The sequence below is a fragment of the Cryptotermes secundus genome, unplaced genomic scaffold, assembly GCF_002891405.2.
Source record: "Cryptotermes secundus unplaced genomic scaffold, Csec_1.0 scaffold1242, whole genome shotgun sequence".
Taxonomy (NCBI): domain Eukaryota; kingdom Metazoa; phylum Arthropoda; class Insecta; order Blattodea; family Kalotermitidae; genus Cryptotermes; species Cryptotermes secundus.
Genome location: NW_019739237.1, coordinates 667533 through 686103, shown reverse-complemented (window position 1 = coordinate 686103; position 18571 = coordinate 667533). Strand labels below are relative to the sequence as shown.

Genomic DNA, 18571 nt, shown 5'->3' with positions numbered 1-18571 from the left:
CATTTTAAAAATTTTTCGTCAATATCTGGACTACACAGCCTCGAGAGGCAGGATGAATGATGAATTGCAAAGAATTTGGAAGGAAATGGTTGCAGCTTAATCGAGTTATACCCTGGAATTTTTCTGAAGGAACTGTGTAAAATCACGTAATCCCACAGTGAGAATGGCTGGTGCTAGATTCGAACCGAGCAAAATAAAAGTCTAGACTATTAACGTTATAACAACCCCTTCGATACATAGAAATACATTTATACACGAGACTCATAAAGCAGGAATCACAAACTATGAAAAATTATTACATTGATTTTATACGTTTTAATAATAACATGCAGTCTATTACTGACGTACGGTGTCATAACCTAAAAGACCTGTATAAGAATTGTCACCGCAATGAAAACCTCAAACATTATTGAGATACTGAACAATTTGAGTCGAAAATTTAAGGAATAGTTGAAAATGTACATTAATTAATTTCTTAATAATTTATTTACCAAAATTTTCAGTATATAATTTTATATAGCATGAGGCTATAGGACTGCACTGAATAACAAAATGTAGGGAAAGTCAGGGGAAATGGTAGTGGTATAATTCAATTCATTATCCCAGAATTTGCCTGGAGGAACTAAGATAAACCCATTAACAACCTTATTCTTGATATTCAACGTCCCAGCCGAGGCTGTAACCAGGAATCTCTAGAGTACTAGACATAAATCTTACCGCTTGAGTCAATTTGCTCGATTTCCTCCATTTACATTAGTTTCTGTCCGTCGCGATTAAATTTGCCGTAAAGCGAAACATTAAAGAAACTACGGAGGTTTCATTCCATATATTCAATACTGAGATCTCTGCAAGAAAATTAGAAGATTGATAACGAGCAGGTTAAACGTTCATGACCCTAAACAAACAAACTCCACAGTCTGTAGTCCGCAAGTGACCGAGGGCCCGCCGGTTGTGGGCGAAGTTAGTGCCAAATTTAGCGGATAGAGGGTGTGGAATGTTCAGCGCAACGAATCCCCACTGTCGTTAATTTCGGTTTTCTAGACCAGAGCCACTACGTCCTTGAAATATCTCCTCAGTTATCCTTACGAAGCTGAGTGGACCCCGTTCCAGACCCACTACTTCTCAGAAAATCTAGTACCGCCGGGAATCGAACCCGGACCTCTAGATCTGTAGACAGGAACTCTGACCACTAGACCACAGATGCGGTCTTCCACTCTCAGCAGGGAAGTAATTAACCTGATTAACGATCACCGTGGTTTCTTCAGCCCCCCGCAGCCGGGATAATATCTACACTAGGATATTTATTCCTCCTTTCGAACTCTTTCATCACTCATTCAAAAATTTACGCTTCTACGTTATACTAAATACTGAAGGAAAGAATATAACCAGTAAGGAAAATGAGACACACTATGAAGAAGTGTAAAAATGTTGAGTTTGTCTGTACATAGGAGTCCAGTGTCTATTGGTGAAAGAGCCTGTATAAATCAATGTCTGGTCAGAACTGGAGTCAGGGGACCTACCGTACTTCAGGAGCAATTTGCCGTCCTGCAAATGCACCGTAAATAAAGACATAACAAACATGGAGACGCGAGAGACGACAGGAGGAAACCTCGTGGACGAGGAGGGGCCGTGTCTCCTTAAGTGGCCTCCACTGACCGTACAGCGCACGCCTTGCTGGCTGCCAACAGATTCACTCAACAATTTAATCACAACTGCAGAAACAGTTCGTGTCTATAACGAAATTATATACAAATGTTGTTAAGATTTCAGGATCTTATGTTGGTTGACCGCCTCTGTGGTCTAGTGGTCAGAGTTCCTGGCTACAGATCCTGAGACCCCGGGTTCAATTCCCGACTCAGCCAGATTTTCTGAGAAATAGTGGGTCTGGAACGGAGGCCACTCAGCCTCGTGATGATAATTGAGGAGCTATTTCAAGGAAATTGCGGCTCCGGTCCAGAAAACCGAGATTAACGGCCGTGGGGATTCGTTGGGCTGACCACGCGACACTCTCTATCCACAAAAGTTGGCACTAACTTCCCCGATACGCGGCGGTCGCTCGGTAGGTATAGTTCGCTTGAGGCCTACAGGCTACGGAGTTTTCATTTTTGTTTTTTGTTGGTTGAATAGAGCCCGAATAGCTCAGTCAGTATAGGGGCTGGATACGGGTTGGATTATCAACGGGTCGGAATTCGAGACCCGCTAGATGTAAGAATTTTCTCTTCCCCACGTCGTCCAGACCGATTCTGGGACCCACACAACCTCCTATCCAATGGGTACCGGGAGCCCTTTCCCCGGTGGTAAAGCGACCGAAGCGTGAATCTGATCACTCACCTCCAACTAATGCCAAGGTCAAGAAAATATGGATCTATACATTCATTCCTCCATACGTCCTTTGGAATCTCATTTAGAAAAAGAACGAGTGTTCCAATATCCACCACATTTTTCCCCAAAATTATGCAGTTCAACATGAAGTCCGGAATTTAAACTCCTCTGCCACCGTCTCAAGCCACGGTTTCTAATCTTTCTAACGCCTCCGCTTTCGCTCTGGTCTTATCACAAGACGAGAGGGCGAGGACTGGAAACCTTCTGAAAAATGATGTCCCCCCCCCTCAATATAGTGTCCTTCAGTCCCTCAGTATTCCAAAAAACTTCTGTTCTCTCTCTCTCACACACACACATTCATTAAATTGTAAATCTGTATTGAATGAAAATGTTTCGAAATTAAAACTGAATAAAGAAAGAGATGCACCAAATTGTAATACCAAAAATAAAAAGTAGTTCTTAATTAAAATTCTCTCTTTATTTTGCTGGGGCTGTCAAAACAGCTTAAACATAAATTTGTAATAAGATGAATCTCCCCCCCCCATGAACAGTTAGTTGTCGTCCCTATGTCTGTGCCTCGTTATTCAATATAGAAAAAGAATTGTGGGTGAAAATGGTTTCTCACAACTCGGCAGAGACCCAGAGTTCAGAACGAGGTAGACGCTCCAGTTCAGAAGTAGATAGACACTCCAGTTCAAAAAGGTAGACGCTCCAGTTCAGATCTAGGTAGGCGCTCCGCTTCAGAACGTGATAGACGCTCCAGTTCCGAAGTAGATAGACCCTCCATTTCAGACCTAGGTAGACGCTCAAGTTCAGAACTAAATAGACGCTACATTTCAGAACTAGGTAGACGCTCCAGTTCAGAACTTGATTGACGCTCCAGTTCAGAACTAGGTAAGACGCCCCAGTTCAGAACTGGGTACACGCTCCAGTTCAGAACTATATAGACGCTCCAGTTCCGAAGTAGATAGACGCTCCAGTTCAGACCTAGGCAGACGCTCAAGTTCAGAACTAGATAGACGATCCAGTTCACAACTAGGTAGACACTCCAATTCAGAACTAGGTAGGTGCTCCAGTTCAGAACTTGATAGACGCTCCAGTTCAGAGCTGGGTAAACAGCTCCAGTTCAGAACTAGGCAGACGCTCCAGTTCAGAACTAGGCAAGATGTTCCACTTCAGGGCTAGGTAAACGCTCCAGTTCCGAACTAGGTAGACGCTCTGGTTCAGAACTAGGTAAGATGCTCCAGTTCAGAACTGGGTACACGCTCCAGTTCAGAACTATATAGACGCTCCAGTTCCGAGGTAGGTAGACGCTCCGGTTCAGAACTAGGTAAGACGCTCCAGTTCAGAACTATATAGACGCTCCAGTTCCGAGGTAGGTAGACGCTCCGGTTCAGAACTAGGTAAGACGCTCCAGTTCAGAACTATATAGACGCTCCAGTTCAGAACTATATAGACGCTCCAGTTCCGAACTAGGTAAGACGCTCCAGTTCAGAACCATATAGACGCTCTGGTTCAGAACTAGGTAAGATGCTCCAGTTCAGAACTGGGTACACGCTCCAGTTCAGAACTATATAGACGCTCCAGTTCAGAACTATATAGACGCTCCGGTTCAGAACTAGGTAAGACGCTCCAGTTCAGGACTTGGCAGTAGCTCCGGATCAGCAGAACATTTCAAGGGAAGGACCAACGTACATTAAAGGAAAATTATAACAATGTAAAATCGCGAATTCATCCTTTTATAAAACGTTTTGGGAAAGTAACTAATGACGTATTCAGGCAATGGAAATAGCATTCTCAAAATAAAGGCTCTGGAACGGAAGTAGAAGGCGCCTACTAGCTGCTGCCCTCATTTTCGGTCGTGGTAAAAACAGATGTGGGCCCACTCACCCAGAGAAGACGCTGGTCGCCTTGGTGCGAATAGCGCCCAAAGCTCCGAAGCCCGGCATGCTGACGGATGGTTGAGTTACAGCAATGGGTACACGGACTGCTGCTGCTAAGCAACGGCAATCTCAGTTGAGACGTTCTGCACGGTCGGCCATTTTGTGTCTTCACACCGACATGGGTGCTGGATGGTCAAGACACGCCATCTGCCAAACAACACACTTACATTTAAACATCCAGTTTACAAAAAATGAATTCAGAATTACTGTTTTTTTAACTTTGTTCTATAAAATAAAGAAAAAAACCATTCGCAAACTGGATCTGTTTCTGCCCTCAGGTGAGTGGGAGATACTCTCTCAGTTGGGTCCCTCACAAAGAGCTAGTGATTGAGGTAAGCTCTTTCTGAGGACTCAACTGAGAAGGTTTTTCCCACTCACCTGAGGGCAGAAACAAAATCACTTTCCGAAAAGCGATTTCTGGTTTCTAGAATATCGGACGACGGACAAAGTCCAAAAATATAGTAATTTGAATGTTGTACACCATCGTCAAAACCTTTTAGAAAAGAAAGTGTAGCATAAGCATGCAGAATATGTCGATTCTAGTTTCACAAGCACGAAACATCAAACATCATAACAATAATAACTAATTAACCAACTCCATGGAATTGAGTCCATCTTCAGCTACGTCTAGTTCTACCTAGTTCTCTCTTTCTACTGGTTTTCCTATCAATCCCTTATTCATTGCTCTTCTATCACATGCGTGTTTCATGCCCTACCCACCTCATCCTCCTTGGCATGACTATCCTAATTATACTCGGTGAAGAGTAGAAGTTATGAAGCTCCTGATGATATCAGTCTAAACAATTAAATACAAGTGAAGTGACTGAGGCGGGTAAGGAAGAAAATTTATGAAGATATAAATTTTGGTGACTAGTAATTTAATAGTAAATAATTGGATATGTATAATTAAAACGCTGAAGCATAATAGGCCAGTTCTATAGTATAGGAACATTAAGTGTCCAAAAAATCCGTGGCTTTTAGTCCGCAAGAGAATTATACCGACCGAGCGACCGCCGCTTGTCGGCGAAGTTAGTGTCAATTTTAGCGGATAGAGGGTGTCAGGTGGTCAGCGCAACGAATCCCCAAGGCCGTTAATTTTGGTTTTCTAGCCCGGGGCTATTTCCTTGAAATAGCTCCTCAATTATCCTCATGAGGCTGAGTGAACCCCGTTCCAGACTCGCTACTTCTAAAAAAAAAAATATGGTAGCGCCTGGAATCGAACACGGCTCTCTAGATCTGTAGCCAGGAACTCTGACCACTAGACTACAGAGGCGGCCCATTTCGTGTCCAATCTGAAGAAACGATAAAAAAGAAAAAAAAAACTCTTCGTAAAATTCTTCAAAATCAAATTTTACGTGTATCTTGCAGGAGGGACTCTCGAGCTCGAGTTGCGAGGATCTCAATCCCAACGTAATTATCCTTAATCCCAAAGTAAAAAGGTAAAGATATCCCTGTAACAGGCCGTGGAGGCCCATAGGGATGTGAGGCGTCGAGACTCCCACATTTTCTGGACAATCGGCTCATAGATAGCAGCAATGTTGTCAGCCCTATGCGCCGGCCGCCCTTTACCCCCAAGAATATTCCTGGTGCTCATTTCTGTTAGAGGCTGAGTCGACCCCAGGGCCATGGTGCGGCTGGAAGGATTAAGTCAATTGAAAAAAAAAACAATTACCTCATTGGGACTTGAACCCGCGACCTTCCGGATTGAAGCATAGTGCCTCAGCCAACTGCGCTACCAATTATCCTTAATCCCAACGTAATTATCCTTTAAATCCTTGAGCACATTCCTTCTTGACAGTCTGAGAATTGCTCAGCGATACAAAGAATTCTGAGCATTTTATGGAAAATTAAGTTTCATTAGCATGTTAACAGGAACCCACTCTTGATCTATATCGAAAGCCAGATGAATCCAGTACAACTTTAATCCTATTTCTTTCAGGTTTACTGGCAGCATTGTTAAATAAAGCCGGTCACGTTAGCGGTCTAAGGCATGTACTTCACTCACTCGGAAGCCGGGATCTGGGTTCGAGTCCCACACTAGGCATGGATATTTGGTATGTGTATGTGTTTATTCTGTGTTTGTGTAGTCCTGTGTTGAGGCAGAGACCTTGCAATAAGGTGATCACTTGTCCAAGGAGTCCTACCGTCTGTAAAATATCATGAAACTGAAAAAACAGAGAACAGGGCTCAAGGGGACTGTAGAGCCAGTGAAAAAAAAATAAATTATCCATAAATTAAATGTATTTAACTAATTTCCTTCCTAAATACAAGTAATAAAGTAAGTTCCTGGCGTGAGTCAACATCTGGAGAGTATTTGCTGTATGACTAGCCAAAATACTTATTACAATCATGGAAAACGATTACCAGTGACTCTCATCACAAATATTAATAATTTGATGAATCCCTGATCCATTTTCAATTCAAAATTACCAAAATTTCTAATGTAGGCATCGCAATAATTATTTTTTCAACAAAAGGACAGGAAACGCGCGTTATCTTATGGGATTATAATAATTTGTAATCTTGCACAAATTTACTGACAGTGAGGAGGGATTTACTGGCACAATATTCAGTTGCGGAGATGAAGCTAAACAGGTAACCGGAAAAAAACAGAGTTCTACTTCGAACTACAGTGTGGACTTCTACAAGTCTACATGCAGCTACAACCAATAAGATAATATTTTTCTTTGTCATTGGGACCTCAAACTGAAAATATAAAAGTGTTCTTAAAGAGAAAAGAACAGGATATGAACCGAAATGCTAATATTATATGACGGCAGTAACCTGATCTCTTACCTGAAGAGTACGAACTTCTGAGATGTAATGCCTTGCAGTTTAGGTAAACTTCTATCAGATTACATGACATCACATCCCAAAATATTGTAAGCTTCATAGTCACCACTGTGACAATCACAAACCCAAAATAAACAGATGTTTCCTAAAGAGAAATTCCACAGTTCTAACAATAATTTTAATTGTTATATGACGACAATAAGCAGATCTCTGAAAGAGTAAGATCTTCGGAGTTGAAACACCCTGTAGTTTAGACGAAATTCTACGGAATCACGTAAAATATAAGTGTGATTTTCATAGTCATCACAGTGATAACCTCAAACCCAAAATGCCTAGTTGTTTCCTAAATTCCACAATTCGAACAATAATTCTAACATTTATATGAGGAAAATAAGCAGTACCATCTTCAGAATTGAAACGCCCTGTATATTATGTGAATTTCTACCGGAGTGCATGACGTGACATCCCAAAAATCTCGTACTCTTTCGTAGTCATCCCTCCGAGAGCTTTAAACCCAAAACACACAGTTCTTTCTTAAAGAGAAATTTCACAATTCAAAACATTTTTATGATACTAAAGCGTAATTTCTTCAGACTTGGAACTTCCTGAAGATTAGGTAAAATTCTGCAAGAATATACGGCGTCACCAGACGATCGTACTCTTCACAGTCACCGCTGTGGTAACCTTAAATCTACACGAGATCACTTACCTGTTTCTAGCAGACGCACTTAAGGCTGACCGTACCACTCCGGGGTACGTCAAGAGGAGGCCAAGCTGGTTTCATCAACCCCCGTGCGATGCCCGGCGTCCGAACTCCCTTCCAAAATATTTTACCCCCTCTCTCATGTGTTCCATTACCCATAGGCGCCGACGCCGCAACATCGTCAACCCCATTGGTCCATTCGTATAACGTTCTCCCATTGGCCACCTGCCTGAGATTAATGTTCCTACAAAATAACCAATGGAAACACATCTGAAACTAAAGCATTTTGTTGAAGGTAGGCGGAGCAATGAGGGTTGCGTATATTACAGGATACATTGTGTGCGCTCCTTTTTTTTTCGGAATAGTTGTGGAAGCGGATTCTGTCAGAAGAAGGGAGGAAATGAGAGAAATAAAAACTAGCTAGAAATGGGAGAAAGAGGATAAGGGAGAACTGACTAAATCCAGACTCAAAATTTCCAGTACACATATTATATCTAAAAAAGTCTTTGGTGACGTAAATGAAAGCGGCCATCTTGTAAAATGTAATTTATTAGTTTACAAGGTGTTCTCTGATTCAGAATATTTCCTTTACTTCAATACTTACGCCTTTGTCTTGTTGTTTGTAACTTTGGTGAACGAATAAATTGCAATATGATAAAAAGAAATGGGAACAAGTATATAGGGTTCGGTTTGAAGCTTCAAAAATACAATCCTCCCTCAAATAAGTGCTCGAACTTTGTACAGCAAGCAAAATCACAAGGCAGAATGCGATGGGTATTGTATGAAACTTTCTCAGAAGGCTAATGACATCATGCATGTAAAATAAAGAAGTAGCCTCGTCAACCCTCGCAGCTTAGGTAAAATTCCGGAAATTTTATGTTCAAAACGATGATAAAAACTTATAATAATACATCGGACGTCTAGTAACATAAATACACTACATGAATAGTTCATTATCTGATTGGTTTCCCGGGTTATTTGTTGCAATTACTGATTTTAGGCTTTCTCTATGTATACTTCTTTATGTTGATTGTATTTACTTGTACCAAGCGGATGTTTCGAAGGTACCAAGCGCTTTAGAAACCATGGTGATCTACTTCCTATATACACAGTGTAGAAACTCAACAGCAACATCATCAATTTACGTAAAATTATTGTTAATTCCAATAAACAACTAATTAATTAATTACATTATTAATTAGAATGCTCAAGTCAAGGAGAATGAGGCGGGCAGGGAATGTAGCACGAATGGGGGAGATGAGGAATGCATATAGGATATTAGTGGGAAAGCCAAAGGAAAGAGACCACTAGGAAGAACAACACATAGGTGGTTGGACAACATTAAAATGGATCTTAGAAATATATGATGGGATGTTATGGATTGGATTGATCTGGCGCAGGATAGGGGCCAGCGGAGGGGTATTGTGAATACAGCAATGAACCTTCGGGTTCCATAAGATGCTGGGAAATTCTTGAGTAGCTGCATAATTGGCGGCTTTTCAAGAAGGGCTCAGCTCCATGAGTGTGTGAGTTCTTTCTGCGGAAATTCGTTAAAGCGGTGAAGCATGTGAATTATATTCAGAAGGGCTCGGTTCAAACCTCGACCTAGACATTCAGTAGCCTCTCTGACATTTTTCACGGTTTCCCTCAACCCATCAACGTAAGTTCTGGGATAGTATCTCAAATAAGACCACGATCGCTTCCTTCCACATCCCTTCTAATTCATTTTTCGCTATATTCTCACCATTGAAGCTATACAAAGGGACATACTGATGTTGTCTTTAAATAAATTAGAAATATTAATATTTTAAGGTTTCTGACGATGATGTGTATATAATACTCAGAGTTACTGGGTTTTGGGACTTTGGCCATAGTCCGATATTCTAGAAACTGGATTTGTTTCCGTCTTCAGGTGAAAGGAAGGAAAACACCTACTCTGCTGGGTCCCTTAGGACCACTGGAGCTCCAGTGATTGAGGTTAGCTCTTTCTATGGGACCCAACAAAGTATGTGTCTTTCCTATTTTCACGTGAGGACGGAAATATATCGAGTTTCCGAAGCGCTGTGTTATCTAGTTTCTAGAACACCGGACGATGGACAAAGTCCAAAAACCCAGTAATTTTGGAATATTATTATGTTTATATGAAGACCCAACATGTTACTGTCCAACATAATTTCCAGCGATATTCTGGGTAGGCGCACAATTGTGGAAAGCAAAATATGATTCATGTGTGGTTCTGAACTTACTGCACGCTTTTCAAGTCATGTGGGCAGAAATCGCGTGGGTTAACCCGTTTACGAGGGGTTACGTTTTTCTCTGAAACCCATTTCAGCCGACTAATCAATCTCTTTTATCACCTCCCACACGCTGACTGTTAAACATACAATAAATTGTTACTCAGACACACGGGGGTAGCAAACACCACGCCTTCTCCGCCAAATATAATTAGAATAATCACGTCAAGGAGGGTGAGAGGGACAGGGAATGTAGAACGCATGGGGAAGATTTGTAATGTATATAATATTTTGGTGGGATATCCAGAAGGCCCCCTCGTTGGTGTCTCCGCCTTATCGTGGTGAGGGGGTTTGAGTATGCTAAGGACCCTGAGAGCTATACCAGCGGCAGCGTAGCTACTGGCAGGGCCTCCCTTGCTGGACAGGTCAAAGGGTAGGCATCAGACGAAGAGAGACACCAAAAACCAAAAACTGATGCCGGAAGCAGCGTCATCAGCAGCGACTTGAAGCACAGAACAAATGATGCTCGAGATGGTTCAAGTTCGTATAGCAACAGGCGTGACCAGAGTGGTTTGAACGGCTGCTGTACTGCGATGTGGAAAGCAAATGGAAAAACTACCACATTATCACTTTTCCTGGATAGTCTCTTTCCAAAAACAGAAGATCGCATTAAGTGGAGGAACTGTTTTGGAAGAGATTGTGGACCTGTCGTCTGACAGATTACTGATGAATGAATCCAGAAGGAAAGATACCACTGGGGATGAACTAGACGTAGATGGGTGGATAATATTAAAATGGGTCATAAGAGAAAAAGAATAGGGTGAAATGGACTGGATCGATCTGGCTCAGGATAGGGACCAGTGAAGGGCTCTTTTGAATATGGTAATGAACCTTCGGATTTCATAAAATGTTACGAAATTCTTGGGTAGTTGTGTGACTGGCGGCTTCATAATAAGGGCCCAGCTCAATGAAGTTAGTTAAAACAGCGAAAGATGGACCGCAATGCTGTAAGCTATGAAATTTCTTTGACATATCTTAGTTATTTTAATTCGTGGGGTGTGGTGGGGTGACGCTGAGTCCAGTTGTTACCAAGGCAACCATTTGGCCTCTTGCTCCAGCAGAGAATGGAACATGAATGTGGAGTTTGTGGAATGAGAATTGGCAAAGGATTATTGAAGTATTGCCCCAGTGCCACTTCATCCGTTACAAATCCCACAGTTGTACTGGGTTCGAATCCGGGAAGCAGAGGTGAGAATCCTGCGACTTAGCTTCTGAGATATGGTACACTCTTAACACATATTAAGTAGCCTCGTAGTAATAAATATTTCGAGAAATAAAAATAAATTTATAAATAGAGAATTTCAGGTTTTCACAGCTGTGACTATTAAGAGTACTTCTGGGATGTGAGGCCGTGTAGTCCGGTAGAAGTTCACAGACATTTCAGAGGAATATACCGCCCACATATTTGGGGTCTAACAGTAAACCAGCCGAGCAACAAAGAGTAAGAACTTGCTATTTGCCTGCCTCACTTAACCATAGATCCTCAAGATGGAAGGAGAATCTTGCTCCGAAACGCTGGTAAAATTCTACTGTTACATTGTATCTTATCCCAGAAGATGACACTCTTCAGTATTAAGAGGTATATTGATTTCTGAGGCTGTGATTGCACCTAATGGTAAATTTTGGCCTTATGTTGTGCTTTCGGTTTCTGCTATACCAACTACTGCATGAGTCATTAACAGTAAAGGTAAAGCTGCCCCTATAACAGGCCGTGAAGGCCCCATAGCGTTGTGAGACGTCGAGGCTCCCACATTTTCTCTAGACAAGCGGCTCACAGATGGAGGTGAGGTTATCTGCCATACGCGCCGGCCGCGCTTTACCCCCAAGCATATTCCTGGTACTCATTTATGTCAGAGGTTGAGTCAATTGAAAAATTCAATGACCTCATCGGGACTAGAAACCGGGAGCTTCTGTCTTGTAGCATAGTGCCTCAACCAACTACGCTATAACTAAACAATAAAAGTTATGTATGGACGAGAGATGAATATGGATTCAATTCCAGAGAGGAGTGAGAAATTTATTTTATTTTAAAACACTCCATCCCCATTCTGAGGCACATACAAACCCTAATTCAATGTTTACAGGAGCTCTCAGCCCGTGGCTTCCGTATAACTTCGAGGTGAAGAATACCTGGAAGAATTCCTCCATTCTCCCATAAATTTTCATGGTAATTAATTAAATACAGGAATAAAATTAAATTCACCTCAGTAAAAGAATCCAGCAATACATGGAAGGAATGTCGTTGCAAATGTGTTCTAATATCCATATTCCTTGTTTAATTAAAAATTAATAAATCTCAAATTCCTTGATCAGTTTTACTGTTCTTTTGTCATCTATACGCCCTCCTTTTTCGTTAAACTCTCAGCCTTAGATCTGTTTCTTTCATCCGCCCTTCCAAGTCAAGCTTTATTTCTATCAGCGTCTCTTAGGAGAAGTAACGAGGTTACCGTCTCTTCTCTACAGCTGCTGGAAGGCGCTCATTCAGCTCTTTCAATATCCGTCTTGCGTAATTCTCAGCATGTAAGAGTAACATGTAAAAATGAAACTTATCTTAAGTGACAGTTACATTCCATTCTTAAGCGTAATTACTAAACGATTTTAGAATGTATTCCCCTTTTAGAGATTGATTACGAAACCTCCACCGTAGCCCTGAGAGTCGTAGAAGGCGACGAAAAGAGAACCCGGTTCCTGGGGGCATCACTGGACCATTCTGTCACTCACTCACTCACTCACTCACTCATGGAGCTGAGCTCTCCTTGAGAAACTGCCAATTGTGCAGTTACTCAAGAACTTTCCAACATTTTATGGAACCCGAAGGTTCATTACCGTGTTCACAAGAACCCTCCAATGGTCAGTATCCTCAGCCAGATCAATCGAATCTATACCATCCCATCTTATCTCTCTGAGATTCATTTTAATAATGTTCACCCACTACGTCTTTGTCTTCTCAGTGATCTCCTTCGTTCCGGATTTCCCACCAAATGCGTTATTACTCTCCCCATTCGCGCTACATGACCTGCCCATCTCATCCTCCTTTACTTGATCAATCTAATTATACTTGGAAAAGAGTACAAATTATGAAGCTCCCTGTCACTGGGGGACATAAATACAGAGACCAGCCCTGCAAGTTGGGGGTTGGACGCAAGGATGACGCCTTTGTTCTGTAACAAAATATTGTTGCAATATAAAAAGAAGTAAAAACGGGAAGTTTTAATTAGCGATAGCCAGGAATAGACAAGTCTGACAGAATATTCTAAGGAACACTAAGTTTCAAAAAGTGATGTTTTGCAATGATGATGATGATTTGAATCTAAATGAAATTGTGTAAAGCAGTGGAGATGGTTCAGTCGGTATAGCGACGGGCTAGGGGCTGGACGTACACTGTTCGATTCCCGGCAGAGTGATTATTTTTCTCTTTTCCACAGATTCCCGACTGGTCCTTGGATCCGTCGTGTCTTATCCAATGATTACTCGGAGTGATCTCTCCGGGGATAAAACAGCTGGGGCATGAAGCTGACCATTCACCCGAATCTAATACTGAGGTCAACAATTGTTGGAGCTATAACTCAACTCCCATAGTAAGTTAGTGAACTATTTAATTAGATTTATAAATCAACAAAAATTGATCAATTAATACCACAAGAGACGGTCACGGTAGCCGAGCGGTCTGAGGCATGCACTGTCTTCGCTCCCTCGGAAGCCAGGATTGTGGGTTCGAATCCCACTCTGGGCATGGATGTTTGGTGTTTGTGAATATATGTGGGTTTTCTGTGTTTGTGTACAGGTCTCTACCGCCTTGCGACGAGCTGATCACCCCCCCCCCAAGGAGTCCTACCGAATGTCTAAGATCTAGTAAACTGAAGAGAAACCAGGAGTTTCTACAGCTACAGCTACAGCCCAAATTTGGGCTGTAGCGCCAAAAGAAAATAAAATAGTATAAGAAGTTCTGGGAAGAATTAAGAACCTACCTTCCTTTCACTACAAATTATATACAAGATAAACGTATATTGCTGTGGGAACTTGCGTAGTTTTGTGGCGGATGCGGTTGTTTTCGGGGATCAAGCTGCCTCCATCTTCAGGGTTAGGAATAGGTTTGGGTGTATAGGCAGGTTAAAAGAGGAGCAGATATAGGGCTAAAGGGTCACATTAAATGGGAAGAAACAGAATAACCAGCTCTCGTAAGGGACACATTGTTTATGGCAAGAGGCGAGATTTATTTCTTTTTATTGTCAGTGGGGTGGGACTAAGTCCCTTGTACTGCGGCCACTTCTGGCCTATTGTACCAGCCCCAGATAATAGGTGAGAGTGATAGTGGAGCAGTTGGTGGAATGAAGATTGGCAGGGGAAACCGAAGTACTCGAAGAAAACCTGCCCCAGCGCCACTTTGTCCACCACAAATTCCACTTGACCAGACCCGCGATCGAACCCGGGCCGCCGCGGTGGGGAGGTGAGATGTAGAACAGAGAGAGTGAACGTACTTATCCAAGGACGCATAGTTGTCTTTTTTCAGGGGAGAAGTGTGAAGATACGAAAAAGACAAAAGCAACATTTTCAGTCACTGTTAAAGTTTTCCTCACAAGAGAAAAAAAATAATTAAGAATGGAAAACTTCATATTTAATTTATAGATTATAATGACGTTTGTGTGCGGTTGTAAGTAATGTTCTAAAGTGTCTTGTTAAAAATGATTTTTTAAAATAATAGACATTTTCGTAATTGATGAAGTCTGAACTTACGATTCTGCAGTGAAACATTTCTTGTCTAGTGTGACCTCAACTCACTTGATGTGCCAACGTCAAAGGTCATTAATTTCATGAGAGACAATAAGATTATTCTGTTGCTATATTAGGAATATTCGATCCAATAGGAATGGCCCAGGCTACAGAAAGTTCCCAATCACAGTGAACAGCAGTGAACATAACTAACGTTGCGTGTTGCGTCAATACCAGGAGACCATGGTAACCACCCCCTCTCTCCCTTCACACCCTTCATTGTCCCGAATGTTTCAAGGACCTCAACGCTGAAATCCTCCGCATGTAAATATATAGAGCATGAAATCAATGGTTCCATATGGCCTCAGGTCGTAAATGGTTCCTCTAAAATTTTAAAGCTTCTGGTAGTCAAAGACAAATTACAAATATAACCTTTATGTTTTAAAAATTACGAGATATTTTATTCTGTTAGTTAAAAAATACAGGATGATTCACGAGTCAAATCCATACACACTAACTACCAGATCGGCCGCGCTATAGCTCAAGCGGTTAGTCGCTGGCTTTCCATCGCGGCGGCCCGGGTTCGATCCCGGGTTTGGTCAAGTGGGATTTGTGGTGGACAAAGTGGTGCTGGGGCAGATTTTCTCAAATCTGTAGTGCCAATGATAAAACAATAACACAGGCATTACCACGATTCTTCAAAAGAGACAGGCAGCCCCCTTCTGTAAAACATAAGGGGCTGCCAAAAAGTTTGTTAAAAAATTTACGTTTGAACCACCTGAGGTTATTTTAACTCATCCCCCTACAGTATTAAGGACGGAAGATTAATTTAAAAAAATATATTTGTAGATATTTGGCGTGTATCCTTTTTTCCTAAATATCTATTGCTTCCTAAAAGGTGGGGACAGGTGATTGGCTTGCCCCATTCTACCCCCAGCAGTAGCTCATATACACTGACCTTGTGACATGCATTTCCAATGTGTCTTCTCTTGTGCCTCGTCTTTGGCTCACAGGTAACAGACACTAAAATAGTGCAGATCGTAGGCGTCACTTAATTAACAGATTCAACATATACGATACCTGCTTGTAACTAGACACTACAGTACATGATCTGCCGTCCCTAACCTGCCTGGCTATCACTACTTCCCGCTACTTCCTATGCAGGCCAGATCATGTCACATGACGCTACTAGCTCTGTTCGTTTGTTTTTTCAGACATCTTGAAGACACGTCGTACCAAGTGTAGGCAACCTTACGGAAGAAATTTCTCTGTGTTCAGCGAGATCTGTGGCCAGAAAAGTTTTGTTTCTCATTCTATGTTTAAAGTAGATTTTAATACGTTTGTAACTTACGAAGAAACACCCTCACAGATGTAAACATCAATTTGTATGAATAAAACCTCTTTATTTAAAAATACATGATTGATTAAATAGCGTCTCGAGAAGCTGTTAGTCTCTCAGCTATTCAAGGATTTCTCAGTATTTTGTGGTATATGAAGGTTCATTACAGTGTTCGAAAGAGCTCCCCACAAGTTCATATCCTGACCCAGATCAATCCAGTCCATAACGCCTCATCTTATCCCCCTAAGATCCATTCTAATACTATCCACCCACGTAAGTCTTGGGCTTTCCCACCAGTACCATATATGCATTCCTCGCCTCCCCCATCGTGCTACATGCCCTGCCCACCTCATCCTCCTTGACTTGATCGTTCTATTTATACTTGGGGAAGTGTACAAGTTTACATTACAAGTGTACATTATGCAGTTTTCTCTAACCTCCTACACTTCATCTTTCTTCAGCCAAAATATTCTTCTCAGCACTCTTTTCTCCATACAAAACCACAGGCAAATTTGTAGTTCTGTATATTCTAATAGCCACATTTTCAGACAGCAGACGAGAGGACAAGAAGTTCTGGACTGAATGGTACAAAGCCTTATCCGAATTTAATCTCCTCTTAACTTCCTTTTGATTCATATTTTAATATGTTATTGTCGTTCCCAAATATTTGAACTTCACCACATTTTAAAATGATTTATTAACTACCTTTATGTCACAAATTTGCCTTGCATTCTTGTGACAAGCAACATATACTTAGTTTTCTCTGAGTTTACTTCTAGACCAACCCCCTTACTGGCATCAATTACAGCTTATGTGTCTTCTTTATGGTATTTATGTTATCACCCAATATATTTACTCATCCGCATAGACCAGACGCTGTCTTGTCCCATTCAATTTCCGTCCAATTTGTAATTCTTTGGTCTTACTAATGACATATCCTAAAGCAAATTTGAAAAACAACGACCATAAAGCATCTCCTTGTTTTAGGCTGTTTTGAATTTTGTCACATATTAAGGGTTTGCATGACTTATAAAAAGGATTTTTGGGTTTGATGATCAAATTTATTGGGTCTTTAACAACTTTTTACAATATTTCACTCTTAGCTTCTGACCACATTACACCAATCTATTCTTCTTGGAGCCAGAGACAATCAGTGCTATATAGACTCGGGTCTAACCTCACGGAATATATGTCCATTGCCTAGCAATGGATGTCTACTATTGCCGCATATCGTTGTAGGCATGACATAGCAAAGGACTGTTTACCAAGAATCTATCTCCGCGAGAACGTGTTTATCGAGCTGTTGCCTAGCAATGGATCTATATGAAACAACATAAAATATATAAGACAAATTTAACTTATACGGACTTTAATATAGGTGTTATTTAAACGGTTTCTAACATGCTTAACTGTTTCACGCTTATTATATTATTTTAAAAATATCTTTTGTCACGACGTCATTGCGAGCCCTCAGGTAGCGGATAGAGGAGTAGGCCTCCAGATATTCAGGATATCTTCGAATATACTGAATTACCAGTCGTGACATCCAACAAAGGGTAAAATTCCAAATTGTGGGTTGAGCGTGGGTACGACTCCTCACCGTAAAACAAAATCTGTTACGTTAATACTCTTCATGCAACCTCCACTTTTCCCTCCACTTCTACACTGAAATGGGCATAATATTGTCACGTGTTTCCTAGTTAACGCGACAAGAAATTAATGGGTTCCGGATTAGACGAAGCTTTTTATTGGATAAATTACAATTAGAATAGCTCAGAAATAACGTCTTCCGCGCAGTGAAACCTGACAAGTCTGAAGCCTTCTAGTTCTTAGCTGAGCTGGTTTCTTCTGCTCTCAGCTCTTCTCCGTTCGCCTCTGTTCTGTTCTCCTCGCTATTCGCTTCTGTTCTGGTCTGTTACAACCGATAGTCAGACGTTCTAGAAGACACTATGTTCAAGGGTTCCGTTTCGCGTGTTCCACGCACCGCTAGCTAGCGTGTTCATTTGAGAGGGAACCGCACTAATTCTGGTTTTCACTTCCGTGGTGACGGTCTATTTATGTATGCGTTGCTTCGGAAACGTGCATGAACGTTTGCTTAGCAAAATGGACAATTTCTTGTCTGGCTTCACTATTCCGGCTTCTAAGCTGTGTTTACCGACCGTTGCTAAGCAATGGTCTCTTCCATCTTGTCCTCGCCACGTGTTTTAACAAGCCGTTGTCTAGCAATTGACGCCCGCTCTACTCAGATATTTCGGATTTTAGTCAGTGTTTACCGAGCGTTGCTCAGCAATGGTCTGTTCCACATTGTTGTCCCAGCCACGTAATTTAACAAGTCGTTGTTTAGCAATGGACGCCCGGTCCCAAATCCAAGTCTCATTGCGACTGACGGTCAGTCAGTCAGCAAGTCTTGGTGTCGAGCCAAATCTGGGGCTCATGACCAGATATTTATTACTGTTTGGCATTTACG

At 41.6% G+C, this 18571-nt stretch overlaps 1 protein-coding gene across 2 annotated transcripts in view; it reads right to left on the bottom strand.

Moving 5' to 3' along the window:
- Nucleotides 1-15924, bottom strand: part of LOC111871824 (vesicular glutamate transporter 1) — a 137037-nt gene extending 121113 nt beyond the window's left edge. Inside the window, exons 1-3 of one of the 2 annotated variants that reach the window (XM_023865188.2) lie at nt 15724-15924; nt 7768-8005; nt 4213-4412 (exon numbers count right to left, since the gene is read on the bottom strand). In XM_023865188.2, coding sequence (XP_023720956.1) covers nt 4213-4271 — 59 coding nt within the window. In that variant the 5' untranslated portion in view covers nt 4272-4412; nt 7768-8005; nt 15724-15924. The remainder of the gene's footprint in view (nt 1-4212; nt 4413-7767; nt 8006-15723) is intronic. The other variant, XM_033754433.1, reaches the window with a different exon arrangement.
- Nucleotides 15925-18571: the final 2647 nt, after the last annotated feature.